This window comes from Cyprinus carpio, chromosome B10 (assembly GCF_018340385.1).
Source record: "Cyprinus carpio isolate SPL01 chromosome B10, ASM1834038v1, whole genome shotgun sequence".
In the NCBI taxonomy this organism is placed as follows: Eukaryota; Metazoa; Chordata; class Actinopteri; order Cypriniformes; family Cyprinidae; genus Cyprinus; species Cyprinus carpio.
Window position 1 is genome coordinate 20,158,394 of NC_056606.1, and position 20,358 is coordinate 20,178,751.

Sequence of the window (20,358 nt, forward strand, 5' to 3'; positions counted from 1 at the left end):
ATAATGGGCCGTATTTCTGTGGGAAATTATGTAGGGCGGTACTTCACATCAGGATTTGATCGGATGATGAATCATACCTTATGTAGGTTTTTTGAGATCAAGGTGTGCAACAAATTATGCAGAATAATTTCTATTTGTATTGACTATAATATGGCTTAGTATATTGCATTTACAAATACTGTATGAAGTCAACATGAATAGAATTTGCAAAATAATGTTTGGAAGTCAAATCTTGCAATTTTGACTCTTTTCTATGATTTCTGAGTTTACATCTCACTTTTTTTCTTGCAAATGTAAGTTTATATCTCACATTTCTAACTCTTTTGTCTTGTTTAACCGTTTAATTCTTAGTTTATATCTTGGAATTCTTGTTTGTCTCCTCAACACCACGGAATAAAAAAAATAAAGCAATTTTGACTTTTTATCTTGACACTCAGAGTTTACATCTTACAATTTTAACTTTACAATTTCTTTTTTGTTTCCTCCATGAAAAATAAAAAAGATAATTGTGACTTTTTATTTGAAAATTCTGATGCTTCTTTTTAAAACTGCAAGCTAACATTTAAGTTTTGTTCAGAACTGAGACAAAAAAAGGTGAGATATGAATTCATATGTGACATATTTCTGAGAGAAATTATGAAAGGCGGTACTTGACCAGGTCTGATACCTTGAACCATGTGGCTTTTTTTTTGGTTTTTTTTTTTTTTTTTTTTTTGTAAAAAGGTGCACTATAACTATTCTAAATGGTCGACTTTCAATTAGTTTTTAAATGACAGACAATAAAATGTCCAAAAATAAAAACACCTTAGACTTGCATTGAATAATCAATCGTCTACACCTCTTTTTTTTTTTTGTCACAACAATGCATTGATTTCTCAGTCTGATTAAATTACGCTACTGGAAAAAAGTCATGCAAATCATTTAAGAAATACAACAACTGCATAGCATCCATGTCTACTGCACTATTCGTATTTTCTTTTGAAAATGTGCATTTTGTTGGTTACTTGTGGTTATGAAAGTAATTGGATTTTGATGAAAGATAATGAAATGGATGAAGTAAATGGGAGACATTTTCATTTCTTGTTTTCTATAATATATTACACAATCAAGCCAAACTGATAGTTCAATCCACTTGAGTCCAGGTGACAGAACAACTTGATCAGCTGTGAATATTTGAATTCGTCCTCTGCTGGGAGCAGCGGTGGATGTGCATAATGAACTCACAAGGTGAAGACTTTATTCCACTCGGGGTTCAGTGTCTTGTAGACCGTGTGTGTTTGCAGACGGTCGTTACACAACTCCGCAATGCAGAACGGGTCGCTCTTTCCTGAAACACAGTGTTGCGTTCAAAAGCTTTTAGGTTAAAACACCCAAGTGAGATATGAAAATGATATGACATGATAATGTTTTTAGAAAGTCATTTTTACTTAATAACAAAACAGTTTGATATCGGTTTTGCTGCAATGCAGTTTCTTGTCCCATAGTTCGAGATTTAAGTGTGGTCAATGATGTTTTACAGTCCTCTCTCTCCAGTAATTTTATGTCCTCTTACACTAAACATTTGGGGTTAGTAAGGATGCATAAACTGATCAAAAGTGACATTTATAATGTTTTATTTGAAACAGATTTCCATTACTGTTCTTTTGAACTTGTAACATGGTTTCTACAAAAATAATCAGCGCAGCTGTTTTCAACTTTGAATGTAATAATAAATGTTTCTTGAGCAGCAAACCAGCATATTAGAATGATTTCTGGAGGATCATGTGAAATCCCATCACAATTATCAGAGTTACTCATGCATGTTTATCTGGTGATCACACTAAAATGTTGCCAAAGTGAAAGATTGGCATAGAGAAACTGATATTTTCATTATAATTGTATTTTAATTTTAAAGGATAGCCTGAGTAAAACATCTATGACATCTGTGCTGAAAGAATCTAATTCCACTCATCTCCCAACACTTACATGTTGTTTTATGAAATATTTGGCTAATTTTGAAGGGTTTGTGCTAAAATAAATAAAAATGTGAGGGGGAAAAAAATTCACAGAATCAGTGTGGGCAAATTTTGGAGGGAAAAAAAGTATAGAGGAGCTAAAAATCAGTCTTTATAAACCAAAGGCTTAGAGAAAGGCACAGAAAAATGTGTGTGTGTGTGCAAAAGGTTTTTAAAAGCCTTTGTCTGTCCACCACGGTGTGGTATTAGAAGGAGGCATGAAATCAGAACCCATGAGGTGGGCCGCTTTTGAGAGAACAGCAAACCTCAAAAACCAGATCAACTTATGAGTGCCAAAAAATTCAATTAGGAGGCTCCTCTCTTTCAGACAGTCATCTTTCCATCATACACCTCCAGAAGAGAAACTGAGGTGTTAACCACTCCAAAACATTCCGAAAAATGCCTGGGAGAGTCTTATAGACCATCCAGAAACTAAGAATCCTGGTTATCGTTCCACTGGGTACAGGAAGTGACATATGATTTTACCTGTGACATCAGCAGCCATCAGCCCCTCAGCCCGCAGGATCTTCACCTGCACCATTCCGACGTCCTTCAGGTTAAAGAACGACCTTAATGGACTCTGAAAAAGAACAAAAACGCATCACGGAGGCCCACGGCTACATTCAAAGCGCACAATCTGCCGAGCAGCAATACATCCATATGTTTCTGACAGCTCTATTTTGGCCCTAACTTTCTCTAATCCCCCGTCAGAGTCCGCGAGCAGTTTTGTGTCCACGTCAAAGCCACTCGACCGTGGACAAAAACACTGAGCCGCCACGCCAGATTATCTGGTGGCTCTCACCAATACATCTTCATTATGCAGCTGTTATGAAAGAAGGTCAGTCTGCATTGGTGGTGAGTTTCTGTAAGCGGTTCAGTGACCGGCCCTCCGGGGGACAGTGACAGGACAAAGACAAACCGTGAATAGAGAGGACAGACAGCTCCGAGAGCAGTGAGATGTCTCTCTCTCTCTGTCTTTGTTTGGTGTGAGTTACTCCACTGTCGTCCAGTTGTGAGCGAGGCCAGTGTTCATCCAGTAGTGCACTGGACTGTGATCATATTACGCCCCCTTTTGGTCATAGAAGTCTACTGCAGAATAGGGCATTAACAGTTTCTGCTGTATTTTGCACATTTATTTGATCAAAAAATACAGTAAAAACAGCAATATTGTGAAATATTATGTGAGGACGTCACACTTACATATCTCTTAATGATCTGCTGGCGTTCATGTGGGTCGTCCAGTAGGTTGACAGACAGGTCAGAGATGGAGACCGCGACTGTGGCGGTCAGAGTCACCAGCAGTACCAGCATCCCTTTATCCTCCTCCAGCTCAAGTTCTAGCTTATGTGTCTTCTCTCTGCTCAACTTGGACAGGTCCAGCTGACACCTGAAATATGTTAAACACATGCACTTCTTGTAAATCAAGCATCTAGCAATGGCGTATTGATGGGTTTGATTTCCAGGTTACAGACATACTGATAACATGATATGCATGTAAATGATTTGGAGGAAATTGTACGTACTGGCCGATGAAGTCATCTCTCATTCCAATGTCTTTATCCCAAACGGAGATCTCCAGAATGCCTCCCTCCTCGTCATACAGATGCAAGTCGAACTGCTCCCTCCACTGAGGGTTGAGGGTCTTGGGAATTGTCTGTTTGTACAGAAGAGAAGAATAAGTAACAGAGAAATAGTTTTAGCAGACAGTATTCTTCTGAAACTCATACTGAAGTGTCCTTCACATGACAAGGTTGTCATGATGATACGCACATGTTGAGATAAATAAATTAGTGAATGAAAAATGTATTCATAAATTAAAATATTATTTAATTTTATTTAATAGATATTAAACAAATAATAATTTTTGACTTTGTTTAATTTTCATTTATTATTTATGATGACAAAAAAAATTCAATTAAAAGACAAACACATTATTATTATTTAATTCTTTTATATATTAATAAAATTAATTATTTTAAATTATGACAAAAATTTTAAATTAAGATATAGCTTATTTTTATTCATGACAAAATGATAATGCAAGCTAGGGTTACTGGTGTATATTATTTATCCATTCCTTGGTTCCATTAGCAAAGAAATTTCTGTCAGAGGTGGGGAAAAAATATTTTTTCTTTTGGAATAAGGGCTTAATCGTTGAAAGAGATCCCACAGTGTCATGTTACCATGTTGAAATGCCACAGTCATACCTTACTCTTGTACTTCTGAGGGCCTAGTTTGAACTTGACGTAAGGGTCACTCAGGCCGTTCTGGTCCATGGGGATGAGGTTACGACCCTCGATGAGTCTGATGCTCACGATGCCCCTCCACAGCTGAGACTTTCTGTACAGGTCCGACAGCCGAAGATTCTGCTGCTGCTGCGCTCCGCACACACATCACAGGACATTAAAGGGTTACTTCAGTCCTATCATCTGCTCACCCTCATGTCGCTCAAAACATGATTTTTGGACACAAAAGGAGATTGTCTATACAGCAAAACCAAAGCTCCAAAAAGGACAATCTGAGCATCAAGGACACTACTGTTTTAAAGTTTGGTAAACATAAAAAAATCCTGAAAAAAAAATGCATCTCAGTTTTTACAAAAATACTAAGCAGCAAACAGTTTTTAACATTAATAATTGAGCAACACATTTTTTTTTTTCTGAAGAATCATGTGACACTGAAAACTGGAGTAATGATGCAGAAAATTCAGCTTTGCATTACAGGAATACATACAATTTTAAAATATATATATAAAAAGAAAATATGTTTTTTTAATTATAATTTTTACAGAATTTTTCACCAGCCTTGGTGAGCATAAGAGGCTAATCTTACTGAGCCCAAACTTTTGAACAGCAGTGTACAGTACATGATGACAGACTTCTGGATCAATCCCTTTAAGACAATGAAATGACTCCTCAGTGGGGAAGAACTCAAAGAGCGTGGAATGGTTTTACATACACCATGAAAGAATGGGTCACCAAAGCATAAAATGCAAATGTCTACAAAAAGGCATGGCCCATCACCCCGAGTGATGCATGACTGCTGCAACTAACTGAGCCGTACCGATAAAACTCATCCTCTGACCAGACTGCTGCAGTGCTGACATTTAGGGCATTTGGCACACAAACCAATTTCTCTTTGAACATGTTGCTTAAGTCGCATTGCAAAATGTCCCCTGATAAAGTGTGTGGGGCAGTTTACACAGCAGCTAGTCAGAGAATCTGAGGGCAAACGCTCTTGCTTTTTTACCTTACTGCAACTCTTCCAGCTTCTCCTCAGTAGCATGGTCTACAAAAACAACAGAGCAGGTTATATGCGTTACTGTATATTCAGGGGGCCGGGATGGAGGTGGGTGCGCTTTGATTACTGCCAAGACTACTTTTCTATTGGATGAGAACCTAAATCTCTAAATCTGATCAAGAGACGCATCTTCCGTTCTTACGCTCTGTCCTGATAATCAAAGCCGCCCCTCAGACTGCTGTTTCATCTGTTGGTAGAACATCATGTGAATTTTGATATGTTCTCCGCCCGCCTGCACACTACAGCAGGTTTCTAATGTCTAATTCAAAGTCTTTTCATGCATTATGCAGACAGCACAAACATCCCATCATCCCAGTGTCTCTCAAGAGGCTTTTTGGACTAGCCGAATAGAATCCTTATACTATTTTTGCACAGTATGCAATTTTTTCTGTAAGCCAACTGAGCACGTTGTGCTGGGCACAGTATCCCACAATGCAGTGTGCTTGACTTGATTAAAAAAATAATAACCATTTTTACTGGATAACTGGACTCCACAAACCAAATTAAATGCAACATAGTAGCTCACATGAGTGTGGAAGAGTAGGCTACTATTTGAAATGTACATTATGCATAATGCATACTGTTTTTTTTTTTTTTAAATAGTAGGCTAGGCAGTATATACACTACCATTCAGAAATTTGGGGTTGGTAAAATTTTATAACCTTTTTAAAATAATTCTCTTTTGCTCACCAAGGCTGCATTTATTTGTAAAAATACAGTAAAAACAGTAATATTGCGAAATGTTATAGCAATTTTAAATAGCTGTTTTCTATTTGAATGTATTTTAAAATGTAATTTATTCCTGTGATGCAAAGTTGAATTTTCAGCATCATTACTCTTGTCTTCAGTGTCACATGATCGTTCAGAAATCATTCTTATGTGCTGATTTTCTGCTCATTAAACATTTATTATTATTATTATTATTATTAATGTTGGATTAATTTTGAATTTAGAAATTTTCAGTTGTGTTGCTTAATATTTTTGTGGAAACTGTGATACTTTTTCAGGATTCTTAGCAAAAAAAGAACAGCATTTATTTGAAATAGAAATAGTGCGGGACATTATAAATGTCTTTACTGTCACTTTTGGTCAATTTAATGCATCCTTGCTAAATAAAAGTTTCATTTTCTTTAAAAACAACATCATAACCCCAAACCTTTGAAAGGATGTGTACAGTAAACAGATATCAACTTCAGTTGCATGATTCACATGCTTTTCAAAAACAAGATGACTGGTTGTGGTTGCCAAACACTTCCTGAGAGCTAAAAATAGTCTCATGAGAAAGGTGTGAAACAAATTTGAGGTCTGTAAACATGTGAGAATGAAATCTTTTTGGATGCATGCTAAGAATTTGTCAGCAGATTGAATCTTTTTCAACTTTTACAAGTATAAAACAACATAAATCTGCCAAATGAGTCTTACCGCGTGTCGGAGGGCCTCTCTGTCCTCTGTACTTCTTGGGAACAGAGTGACCACCAGCTCCAGAGACCCCAGGTCCTGATCAGGGCAGTGAGGATCTTGAAGGTCCAACTGAACATCAAGAGACCTACAACAAAAACATGAGCTGTTATGACCACCATTAAAAGTAGTGTTGTAGTTTATCACACAAGTGAGTAATCTTTTTGATAAATATGTTTAAACTTAATTATTTGATCTACCTAAAATGATAATGACCACTTGTCAAAATAATACTTAAATTGGTAACCGAAAACTTTTGCATTTGTATAATGCTTCATCCAAGACACTAGATGTCAGTATAAACTCAGTATAGATCACAACAAAACATTAGCAAAACTGCCCTTGTCAATGGTAATTTCATGAAATACCTAATACATTTAAACACCCTTTTATGCTGATTGAAAATGTATTTTGACACTAACTGTTGAATTGTTATAATTTTGCTGTAATGATGAAAACACGATACCTCTGCAGTTCCAGAGAATCAAGGTACAGGTAAGCCGAGCCCATAAAATCATCTTGAAGGCCAAAATCATAGTCAAACACCTAAAATAGATTGCAAAAGGGAAAATTCTTTAGGAAGAAATATCAGTGATCATTGTAGACTTTTTAATGACTGACTGATTACTCTTGTTGATTCAATAAAAAGAACCAGCTCATATGAGTCTGTCGTACTGGAATCAGTCTACAATGTTCAGTCTGTAATGCTTTTGTTTCACTGATGAATTCATTCATTCGGGAATCAGAATACATCGGTCCCACAATATGTTTTTGCTTCACTAAAACAAACCAGCTCATGAGGGTCATTCATTTTGAAATCGGTCAAAATTTTTCATGGTGTAATGTTTTGGATTTGCTGAAAAGAACCAGCTCATAAGAGTAATTTGTCCAGATTGATAGACACCTGTCGCATAGTATGTTTTTTATTTACTAAAAAGATCCGGGTCATTAGAGTCATTTGTTTTGGAATCGGTCTTTATTGTTTGTGCTGAACTGTTTTTGATTCAGTAAAAATCATTGGTTCATAAGAGCTGTTTGTTCAGGAATTGGACTACAGCGGTCACGCAGTATGTTTCTGATTCACTAAAATGAACCATCTCTTAAGAGTCATTTGCATTGGAATCAGTGTATATTGTTTTTTTTTTTTTTTTTCTATTATTCTCTAAAAAGAACCGGCTCATAAGAGTAATTCATTTGGGATTGGACCACATTGATCATGCAGATTTACTAAAATGATTAGCCTCATAAGAATCATTACTTTGGGTTTTGGAATTCACTGGTCAAAAATATGATTTGATTCACTGAAATGAATCGACTCATAAGAGCCATTTATTCAGAAACCAGACTATACCAGTCGTGCAGTAAGTTTTTGATTCACCAAAATGTATTACCTCATTAGAATCATTCATTTGGGTTTCAGAATACACCGGTCAAGCTATATGATTCTGATTCACTAAAACAAACCAACTCATAAGAGTCATTAATTCAGGATTCATACTATATACTATAATGGTAACAAGCATCCATAAACACTGTGAATAAAAGTGGTAATTTTACCTTAATATACAGAGGCTCTTGTAAATTGTCCACTATCAGACAAACACGCTCGTCCCAAACTGGGTTAAGGTTCTTGTGGATGATTTTACTACGGAAAACTTCTTTGCCGGCTATTTTGAACTTCACATATGGGTCACTTGTTCCTGAAACATAAGAGCATTTTGATTGAAAAAAAAAAATTAATAATACATTTAAGCGAATTGCAGCAATTCAGCAAATTTCTCAGTAAAAAAGCTAATGTGTAGCTAGGGTGTTCGGGGTGTGTTCCATGTGGTTGCTAAGGTGTTACTAGGATGTGTTCTACAGTATGTGGTTGCTAATGTGTTGCTAGGGTGTCCTGGGTGTGTTCTATGTGGATGCTAAGGTGTTGTTAGTGTGCGTTCTACAGTATGTGGTTGCTAAAGTGTTGCTAGGGTGTCCTGGGTGTGTTTTGTGTGGTTGCTAAGGTGTTGCTAGTGTGTATTCTACAGTATGTGGTTGCTAAAGTGTTGCTAGGGTGTCCTGAGTGTGTTCTATGTGGTTGCTAAGGTGTTACTAGGGTGTATTCCACATTATGTGGTTGCTAAAGTGTTGCTAGGGTGTCCTGGGTGTGTTCTATGTGGTTGCTAAGGTGTTACTAGGATGTGTTCTACAGTATGTGGTTGCTAATGTGTTGCTAGGGTGTCCTGGGTGGGTTCTATGTTGTTGCTAAGGTGTTATTAGTGTGCGTTCTACAGTATGTGGTTGCTAAAGTGTTGCTAGGGTGTCCTGGGTGTGTTCTGTGTGGTTGCTAAGGTGTTGCTAGTGTGTATTCTACAGTATGTGGTTGCTAAAGTGTTGCTAGGGTGTCCTGGGTGGGTTCTATGTTGTTGCTAAGGTGTTGCTAAGGTGTGGTCTACAGTATGAGGTTGCTAATGTGTTGCTAGGGTGTCCTGGGTGTGTTCTGTGTGGTTGCTAAGGTGTGTTCTACATTATGTGGTTGGTAAGGTGTCGCTAGGGAAGTTGTTTACTGGCCCAGGTTAAATTATATTCTGTGATATTCTGGCCACTTTGATCTAAAGAAAAATTTGATCACACATTTAAGCAAATCATAAAAGGAACATAAGTATTGAGAAGCATATGAATACATCTTATTAAACACACATTTCCTGACAGTGGTGTTAATGGAGACAACATGAGCATCAGAGATGCAGGTCTTACCGCCTCTGTCTCGAATGGCAAGGTTGTTTCCTTTTTTCAGCACGATGTCTAACTGGTACATTGATGAAGTGGGCAGTGAAGGCTGTGTTCCACCATTACCAGCTGCATTAATGCCCTGAATAAAACAGACATTGTCCCAGATACTTTAGTGTGAATGATTGACAGGAACTCCTCAAACATTTCATACACCCAAAGCCATTAATGACAAACCTTATAGAGTTTACTAACTCAAAAGTGCTCATATGAGAAAACAAACTCCTGGGGAATTTATGATTGAAACTATGACAGGATGTTGCAAAATGCTGAAAAAAAAAAAAAAAAAAAAAACGGTGCTCTGAAACCAGAATTGAGAACATAACACTGAGCTCTTGTTATGCAGACCAAGTATTATTCTGTTCTAATAGTTTTATTAGAATGGCCATTGGCACTCTGCATTCATTTAACTGGACTCAATACAACATATTTTCTTGTTTCAGTCATAGTTTTGGCTGTTATGTAGAAATATTATAGCAGTGTTGTGTCATGTTTCGACATGGCAAGTGTCCTGCAACAAGTAATTTCTCTGTCCACACTAAAAGGCACAATATGAAGCAATCAGTTTATCAGATAAATGTGATTCCACTTTGCTTTTATACTTTCACAAAGTCAGGACTCATTTTCTACCAGTTTCTTCCTTGTACCCTTTTGTGGAGATGTTCACTAGTGAAATAAGCTTCTTCCTGCATGCCACTTAATAACTTCGTCTTATCATTTGTGGTTGGTCACTTTATGTCAGTCAGATGATCTCATCCAGTCTAAGTAACCAGTTCTTGAACAGAATAAGCCACAAATAAAATGAAAAGCAAGAGTCACAGGAGGTTAAACTAGCTATCTGTTGTCAATTGTCTAATTTTTGCAAAGGAAATGAAATAGTGTACGTGTGATGTCAAGTTCACACATCTGACAGTGCTTAAAAACTGCCTGTTAGAGTCCAGAAAAAGTCATGTGGTTTTTCCAGTGGTGTGGCCTAGTTTTTAATGGTTTAGTCTGAAAAGTTGTGTATTCATCAACTACCATCATTGCGCCTATTTAAGCCACCAACTTGAACACCTGCTGCAAGTCATTTAAAGAAGGTATATCATGGTAAGCAGTTTTTTCCCCAACATCCAGTGTCCCGGACCCCCCATAACAACCAAAAATAATTTACTTGGGGTGGGGGGGGGTTTAATACTTAAAATGAAGTTTCCATTGCTGTATTCAATTTCGGAGTGTCTATTTACACTAAGTGCAAATAGACCGCCTTGTTGGCAGAGGCTATTTACACTAGCTCCACCCACAAACGTGTGATAGGGATGGTCAACACTATAAAAGACGGCTGTTGATCATCAGCTCCAGCGGCATAGATGGTAAAGCGCATACCCGGGTTCGAATTCGCCTTTTACCAAATTTTTTTTCTCCCTTTTCACATCCCATATCACATCGGAAAGGCATTTATTTTCAATAAAAACGGAGGGCTTTATTGTCCCAATAAGGTGGCATTCATTTAAGAAATTGAATTAAAATTATAATTTACACTCAATACGTTATAACTTCATACTGTTTTATTATGTACTATAATACTGAGGTGCAGATAATTGCCACTATTTGCAATAAGTAGTATAAATAGCAGGAAATCCTGCTATTTTAACATCATGTAAATAGAATCTATTGCTATCGGCACTTAATGTAAATAGCATCCATCACTATTTGCACTTAGTGTAAATAGCATCTATCGCTAAGAAAATATGCTATTTTCACTTAGTGTAAATAGTATCTATTGCTATTTGCACTTAGTGTAAATAGCTTCTATCGCTATTTACACTTAGTGCAAATAGCCGCTGCCATTAAATTTAGGCCTGCTTATGTTACATCATATTTTATTTAAGAGGACTTATGAGTGCTTAAACACCAGCTAGACTGAATGCTCATTTAGGGTGTGTTCTTTCGCTGCATGATTCAGTACCACAAAATACATTTAGAATGCTCCCAAAATTCAAGATATGGGGGCAGAAAATATATATATTTAACATTATTTATGAATTTGTAACTGCGTTTTAAAGTATTAATGTCTTGCGTTAAACAGTGTGTATTTGCATCTAAATGCCACTTCAGATGCAGCTTCTGTGTTTCCTCTGCATTGCATGAACTTTGTTGATCATGATTTTATTTGTCTGGTAACAGCCACAAATGTCTTATTATTATAATTGACTTCACTGATTAAATGTTTACGAATTTCACACACTTCTAAAAAAAAATGGCTTTACAAAGGTAAAAATGCCCATAAAGTCATCAAGTAAAAACAGCTATTCTGATCACAGGTCTGAAAATATTAGCAAACCTCTCCTCAACAAGCCTCTTGATTTGATTCATATCTGCAGCACCAATGGTGCAGAACAAGTTACGTGACAATGTTGAATATTTTGGGGCTTCAGAAAACACAGCACCACTAATTATGTAACTTAAACACACAGACAATATTTGACGAGCACTACAGACATTCTACTTCCTCTTTTTCACCCTTGAGTGAGAGATGATGTCAAAAACACTTTTCTCTCACACACTAAGTGTGTTTGCAGTGTCAGCTGAAAGCAGGCGATTTGCATTGTGGACCTTTAGAGCCTATTTAACATCCTGTTAATGACAGGATTGGCAAGAAGAAGGATATAGGATATTGTTATTAGATCAGGGATTCCTCTAACAACATCCTGGTGTCATGTTTGAGATATAGAAGTTCTTATAGCTGATTTACATTTACATAAACAATATTTATCTTCCTCCATCATTTTTGCATCGCTAAAATCAAACAGAAAACAGAACAGACTTCCAAATATAATGAATGAAAGGTTTCACCTCCTCGTCAGATAATTGGTCAGTCAAACAGATAGTCCCGCCTCAAACTCACACCTGAATGTCCAGTTTATAATGGTTCCACCTAGAGCTGCACGATTTGACGAGGTAAAAAATGTGTTATTTTTGTAAAGAAATTTTAAAAAAAGTGATTATGACTTAAACTGTGATTTTTTAAAAAAAACTCCAGGTTTAGTGTTTGTAGAGCTAAAATATTTGGATAAAAGAGTATATATCAATTTGTTTATTACTATTTCTGTTATGATTTATTATTATTGTTATTACAAAAACATACTATTGTAATTTCACTGTAAAATAAAATCAAATATATAAGAAAAATATCATTAATAATAATAATTTTCTTTTACAGTACAACTGTAAAATATATCACTTTGAATATAAAATTATATTTATTATTTTATGATAATTAAGATGGTTTATTATGATTATGGTAACTGATTATGATTATTATTATTACTAAATATAAACAAAATACAACATATTACTATGGTAATTTCACTGTAAAATAACTAAATCAATTATTTAATAAAATATAAAAATAATAATAATATAAAAATGACAATAATTAATATAAAAAAATTACACTACAACCACTAATTACTAATTTTATGGCTGCCTTATTTTCTTCATTTTCAAATGGTAACTCATCAAACTTTTTGACAGAATGCCACAGGGAGCCTTTGAGCTTCTGTTTTGGTGATAAAACTCAGAGCAGATGCAGAGATGGAGTTTGTGTGAAGAAGCATTAACTGCGAACTGAGACACTAAAAACACTGGTTCATGAACTGCTCACGAGAAGATAAACACAGTGCCAGGCTTAACTCTGAAACATGCAGCACACATAGTTTTTTAATTAAATCACAGCCTTTGCAATTTGATAACTGCACTGCATGTTGAGATTGCATTTTTATTTCAATTAATCATCCAGCCCTCATTCAACGCTCCCCTTTAAGACCTGTCTAAGATGAATTCACCTTTCTCTGTACTGTTCAGAGCATCTCTGTAAGCAAAGACACCCGTCGTCTCACCTCCGCTGTGAGGTGATTACAAGAGCAAGTCTCCTAAGGAGAAAGACACTGACATGGGATACAGCGCCAGCCAATGAAACAAGTCAATCACTGCACTGAAAATCTTTATTGAGGTTTGTTCAAGTAGCTCATGTTTATTGTGTCTATAAATCAAAGTCTCATAATAAGCTCCCTCCTGCTCCATAAAGTAGAAACCGTGTGAACGTGACATCAACCAATACTAGAAACATCTCTCTTTACTTCATTTCCCACATTCCATGACTTTACACGATCAGTGCCTAAGACACATGTAGAGTAGTTGATCTGAGTTGTAAAATTACTCCTGAGCAGATCAATCATCTCCACTGCCAGATCCTGAGTCACAGATTTCACAGAAAGGCATGCTGCTGTTTATCAAATCTCATACCTCCCCAAATACCTTCCTCATCTATCCACAAAGACAGCTCACGCGGCTCCATACCAAAACTGTTTGTCAAGTCCGCACATGCATTAAAGATAGCAGCAGTATGATCTAGAGGAACTCTAAGCTCCAGGTCGTGATGTTTGTTTGGCTCTAATCTATGCTGCACTGTTGGTGGCTGTTAAGCCAGTGATGTAATGGCTTGGGATGGACATGCATACAGAAAAGCTATATGTAGGCTACACTAAGTTTCAATGTCTAGTCAAACTTTATTGTTCAGGGTCTCTTGCTCAAAAGAAGCCATTTTGAATTATTATTTAAAAAATTAAAATCCTGTCATAATTTACACATCTTCACATCAGATTTTCTTTTTTCGGGGATTCCTGAACTTTTTCGTCAGCCTTAAGGCGGCGTACACGGTGCGATTCTGAAGGTCGGAACGTCGTGAGCCTTCGCAAATGTCACGAGTGAGTTTATCTGAAAATCGTACGGAGGCAGTCACACACGACACGAATTTACTACGATTTTACAAACTCTGAGCAAGCATTACGTTTCACGCCATTCATAAAAGTTTTCTTTGTGGCAGCTATGGCTTGTGACGTCCAAAAAAAGGAACAAAGACATGGCAAAGAGAATGACTGAAAAGAAGAGAAAAGCATGTACTTCTGTTCTTCATAAACAACTCGAGGTGAGAAGGATATTTCTGAATTTCTGCTTGTTTTGCCAGAAATACAACGGGTAGCCTATATTCATTCATAAAGCTGAACGGCAAAAAAGGCACAATTCGGAATAACAAATAAAAAATTGTCATCCTCTGATTGGTCAACTTCAGATGGATCGTCAAATGGTCTAGTTCAACTGCACATACGCCACGAATTTAAACCGACAGTCCGATTTTTTTTACATGTTTGAAAATTATCGGGAGGTCGGGAGGTGCTCGTAAAAAATCGCCTGCGAGCTCGTACAACAGCAAAAATCGCACCGTGTACGCCTGCCTTTAGACATAAAATATTTACTTGAATTTACTTCCATTAGATCTTAAGTTAATATTTCAATAATGTATCAACACATTTGCAAGTTCACGGCTTTCTAATGTCAGTTAATGGTCACATGACATGCAACTAAACAGATAAAAATCAAATCTTTTTATCATGTTTTTTATTATTGTTTTTATTTAAAAAAATAAAGTGAACCTAGCGCACATTGCATTCCCAAATGCACGTTAAACTTCCAGTGCTTGCAAAGATCATGAGAAGCAGCATTAACCATGAGCCAAGCCACTCTGAAAACACTGTATTATATACTGCACGCGTGTAAATGAACACAGTGCCGCTCTTAATTCTGAAACACACTTATTCACTTTCATAAAATCTTCTTCAGTGTCATAAAGAAGACAGAAAGACATACTGTACAGGTTTGTATTAACAACCTGATGTTGAGTTAAGTCTTATTTTTGGGTAAACAATTGCTTTAAGCAAAACACACCACTGGCGATACCAGAAAAGCAACAACAGAAGATCTCATTTGTTTTTTGAGATCTACAGTATATGTGAGTATGCAATCTTTTAATCTGTATTCATGGTTCTCAAAAATCTGATGCACATACACAACCAATAATATAAAATCTATTAATAAAGACAATAATTCACTTCTGCAACCTTACTCAACACTTGGCACCCTGTTTGGCTTTAAGCCTGTTATATGTGTTTGTGTGTCTTTACTTTTAGGCAAGTTCCTCTTCTTGCAAAACCAGCTTGGCAAACACCCCCTGGAACAAAGAGAACTAACTGTACAGTGCCATCATGACTGAAACTAGCAGCTGTAGACAAAACTCAATGTCAAGACCAAACTTTACAATTTTAAAAGAAAAACTTGTAGAAAAAAGGCTGACCTGAGCTCGTTCTGGCACATGTCCTTGTGTGAATGGGAATCTGACATGAGTTTGACTATGCAAACACATCACTTTGCATCTACAAATGTAAAAACGAACTTGCACAAAAACACCTGATTCAGGTAAACCTTGGTGTGCATCCATTAAAGGCTTAAAATGTGTATGTACAAGGTCAAAGATATTCACATGCATGCATGCAACAAAAAAATGACTCTACTGATAACTGGAGGAGTTCTGACAAGACATCTGATTTGGACTTGCCATGTAAAAAATATTACAGTGTCAAAATCATTCTGTTTTTGTTTGATTGTATTCAAAGCAGTTGGTAGGGTGGACTCAGCAAAAGTGGGACATCAGGTAAAATGAGGCAAATGGGCTTGATGGTCGATTGCCCTTTAAACCCAATCTAAGTAATTCTGGAAATGTTTCCATTTCCAAAATTACCATAGGATCCATAGGATGTGATTAAGCTTCAAGATCTAACAGATCTCAGCCTGCATATTAGTCTGGTTTTATATGGTGTCCATCTGAAGCATGCTGCTCATTTGTGGTCTGCTTCAAACTAGGATGTTTGAGATTGACTTGGTACACCTTGATCAAGTTTCACCTATAAAAAAACAGCTACTTGGTTATAAAAAAAAACAGCTTTAACTAATATAACATGGCTTTTCCAGCAGGAACTTGGCTGTAATTAATCATGTTTCTTATAAGAAAATGTATTTGTTGTAATATTTTGTAGCAAACAGATTTTCTATAAACCTAAATTCAGTTTCACGTTTGCTGATGACTCATTTTACCTAAAAAAGTCTATCACTATCAACTAGAAATTACACTAAATCTGTTTTAATACATTTATATTTAGGAAGCTGCGGCATCACAAAACCGTACAAGTTATTATACAAATTTATAAAAAAAAAAAATAATAAATTAATTAAAATAAAAATGTTCCTGTTTTGGATAGGTCACTGTATTTAAAACAAAAAACAATCTATTTTTTACGTTCTAAAATATCTGCTAATGTTAAGGTAGAGCATAAACTATCTGTATCATCCATCATATATTACTGCAGTGCTATTGCAAAAACGTCTGAAAGATTATAAATCATCTTACCACACTTTTATTGAGCTCTTCCTCGTTACCATTCATCACAGAATCATTAGTGCATGTGGACCCCTGCAGAGCAGGTTTATGTTGAGACTGCACCAACTGGGAGAGCGTCGGTTTGGAGCTGACGGTTCTTTTCAGCATCTGGATCTCCGCACCGAGCGACGCTGCTGTTACGGCCGCCGTTCCGACACCGAGCTCGGGCGAGTCGCGGCGCGTCCTTCCGCTCTCACCACCATCTGGAGCGGCTGCTGCGCTGGTCAGATTGGGTTGAGACGAAGACAACGCTCGGTCCAAACCATTTGGTCGTTTCTTTTTAAATATCCAAAACCCGCTTTCTTGCTTTCGGTCTTTTTTGCCCAGTTTGGGGCTGCCGGTGACTTTGGGTCTGCCGTGGAAGGATTTCCACAAGCCCCGCTGATGCTGATGGTGGGATGGAGAAACATCATCCATGTCCAGTTTCCCCTCCATATGATCTCTAAAGTCTGCTGCTGCGTCCCAGGCAGATGTTTCGGTGAGGTTAATGTTGAAAACATGCAAACCGATGCAAATAGCATTTACTTCAGTGTTGTGCTCAGCAGGACATGTTGAGTGTTAAACGCATGTTTGATGCGGAAGTAGAATGATGGAGAGGCAAGTTTTTTCAGAGCACATCTGCAGACCTTTCAAGGTTTTATAAAACGAGACAGTCTCCCACTCTGTTGTCCTCATACACGCCCAGTATCTTGAAAAAGTTGCTTTGGTATCCATAATAAATAAGTCCCATCTGTGATTACGCAACGCATCGTTCCTGCCCACCGAGCTCTTATTTACATGCACTTCTGTTAAACTCCTTCTACGTTGTGGTCTGTGTTAATTCGACACGACGTGATCGAAGAATGTAATATGCAAATATGTATGCAAAAACGATTTACCATAAGACAAACCTGTGGACTTCACGCAATATACAAAGTTTATTATTTGCACACGGGGTGGGGTGGGGGTTAGTTCGTGTTTTAGAAGCAATTCTTTAATTGAACAAATCGTTCTTGTTCAAGTTCAAAGACTGACTTCAATGACTGACTGTAGCGTGTACCAACAGAGGACAGAGCGACATGCGTCATAATCTGAAAACCACGCCCACCTGGGTGGGGGAGGGGGACAAAACAACGCTCTCCGTTTTTGGGAGGGTCGACAGCTTATAAATACGGAGGCCCGCACGTGGCATGCAATAAAAAGGCTAATCGTGTGCATGATTTACTATTTCATTCCCTCGACTTATAAATTGTGTGCACGATTTAATTCGTTCCCTCATTTTATAAATCTTATAAAGTACAATTTTAGTACATCGAGGGAACAAATTAGTAAATCGTGCGCACGATTTATTTATTTTTACTTGCATGTCATGCTCCTTATATAAAAACATAGTTCTGGGTTTTTTAGCTTGTTTACTGTACACCTTGTCACATAGCAGCTTTTAGGCATTGCTCTGTTTTTTGTTATAAGTCAGAAATGACAAGGAGACAGCTTCCCACAATAGGAAGTCAATGAAGAGCGTTAGATTGTTTACTTCTCTAAGGCGGACACAATGAGTTTTCCGATATGCATGGATGCATGTTAGGCCTACACAGACTCCAGAGAAAACAGGCAGGAAGACTTTTTCGCTGACTATTTTTTTTGTATGCATGATGATATGTGTGTTTGTGATTGTTGTAGTATGGGTTCTTTGTGTTTTTTATGTATGGGTGATTTTTGCTTGGACTCATGCTGTTCCCGTTTTGCAGTTGCCGAGGCACAGCATGAGCTTGACGCTTGGGGTGATGGAGATGAGCCCAAGTATATGGAGAGAGAGTGAGCAAACAGAATAAATCCCCTTCTCTCTCTCTGTCTTCCCCGGACCATGCGCGTTCATCAGTAGAGCGCCTTGGGAGTCCGGTGGTTTAGTGAAATCTGATTCCAGCTCCACAAGCTCATTAATCGTTTGTTTCGGCTGCGGATTAGATGCATACTCTACAGCTGCCTCGGGGTCCTGAGTTCGTAGGTGACCCATGCATTAGATAAGCTAAGCTAAGCTGCACAAATGCAGATGCAGGCACGTTCATTCGAATTGGTACTTACACTTCCAACTCTTGTTTCGTGTACTGCTTTAGGCGCAGACTCTAGGAGTCCTACAGAAGATGTTTGTCATGCACTGTGGTCTTGGTGCTTCATGCTACCATGCATAAGTCTGCCCTGCTGTTAATTTTTCTTTTCAGCTCCGCTGCTGCTTTGAGCTGGAACAAAACAGTGGGTGAGCTCACATATCTAGAGGAAATTCCTATGGCAAGCTGTTTTACACCTAATGCCATAGTGATTCGGCTGCAGAGTGAGAAGGGGTTTTTCCTGTCTCTCTCTATTTCTGCACTGCTTTAATTAAGGCACTTACATTGATTTGGCGCTTACACTTCCAACTCTTGTTTTTAGGCACAGACTCCACAGCTGAAGTTTGTCGTGCACTATGGTTTTTGGTGCTTCATGCTACCAAACACTAGTCAGCCTGACTAATAATTATTATTCTTTCAGCTCCGCTGCTGCTTTGGGCTGGAACAAATAGTGGAGTTTTGCAACACACTTTTGTTGTGCAACATGGTTTATGGAACTTCAGGCTACCAACACTATTTGCATGACTAATAATTTTTTTCATCCCAACTGAGATGCACTGAGCTAAGCTACTGTGTGAATGAGTTCACATGTAAGAGTATTTCTTATGGCAAGCTGTTAATGCTCACCTTGGTCAGCCTACTTCATGTGATTGATGCAGCGCTTTCGCTACCAACACTTCCTACACATGACTGGCTGCATTATGTGACTGCAGCATACATTATTGTGCGCTGGAAATGTTGGGTGTTTCATGCTACCAAGCAGTGGTTTGTATGACTAATTACTCTGTTCTTTTCATCTCTGCTGTTCCATCGAACTGGAACTTTTGCATGAATGTGGGCAACCTGTGTTTGCCTCTGTCAAGTGTGTTTGCCTCTGTCAGCTGTTCCGCCGCTTGTTGCGTTTCTGACTGATTTTGACAGTTCTCCATGCCTTAGCTTTTGGAGATCGAGAGGATAGCCCTAAGGCCATTGGTGCAGGGTCAATGTTGACATTCAAGCCCCCACTCTTGTGGTTGGTGCTGGCATGCCTAATTTTAGTTTCCATTTCCTTTTTCAGAGGTTTTTCCCGTAACTCAGGTGTCACGGGGGCCTCATGAGGGAGGATCAGGCTGTCGTATGGTTACACCATCCACCTTCTATGGCGACCACCCATTTGGGAGTAACGCTGTCACTTTTAGTGTGACTGGTTTGCGTTGATTTGGATTTGCGTCACCTAACCTCGTGCTTGGAGTAAGCAGTTTCAAGATGCTGATGCAGAAGTTCATCCTGTCTGTATGTGAACTGGAGTTTGATTTGTGACCATCGATCTAAGGATGCGTACTTCTGCATCCAGATTGTCAAGAGACTCAGGAAGCTCCCCAGGCTTGCTTTTGAAAAAGGCTTGCCAATACTGTATTCTTCCATTTGAACTTCTCGAACGCAAGGTGAATGGATGCATCTC

At 37.8% G+C, this 20,358-nt stretch overlaps 1 protein-coding gene across 2 annotated transcripts in view; it reads right to left on the reverse strand.

Moving 5' to 3' along the window:
• Nucleotides 1-17,829, reverse strand: part of LOC109097897 (multiple C2 and transmembrane domain-containing protein 1-like) — a 28,923-nt gene extending 11,094 nt beyond the window's left edge. The window contains exons 1-11 of one of the 2 annotated variants that reach the window (XM_019111516.2): nucleotides 16,804-17,829; nucleotides 9,489-9,603; nucleotides 8,310-8,452; nucleotides 7,219-7,298; nucleotides 6,717-6,840; nucleotides 5,244-5,282; nucleotides 4,202-4,369; nucleotides 3,518-3,648; nucleotides 3,195-3,381; nucleotides 2,481-2,574; nucleotides 1,225-1,327 (exon numbers count right to left, since the gene is read on the reverse strand). In XM_019111516.2, the coding sequence (XP_018967061.2) occupies nucleotides 1,225-1,327; nucleotides 2,481-2,574; nucleotides 3,195-3,381; nucleotides 3,518-3,648; nucleotides 4,202-4,369; nucleotides 5,244-5,282; nucleotides 6,717-6,840; nucleotides 7,219-7,298; nucleotides 8,310-8,452; nucleotides 9,489-9,603; nucleotides 16,804-17,268 (1,649 nt within the window). In that variant the 5' untranslated portion in view covers nucleotides 17,269-17,829. The remainder of the gene's footprint in view (nucleotides 1-1,224; nucleotides 1,328-2,480; nucleotides 2,575-3,194; nucleotides 3,382-3,517; nucleotides 3,649-4,201; nucleotides 4,370-5,243; nucleotides 5,283-6,716; nucleotides 6,841-7,218; nucleotides 7,299-8,309; nucleotides 8,453-9,488; nucleotides 9,604-16,803) is intronic. The other variant, XM_042733114.1, reaches the window with a different exon arrangement.
• Between the last annotated feature and the right edge of the window lie 2,529 nt (nucleotides 17,830-20,358).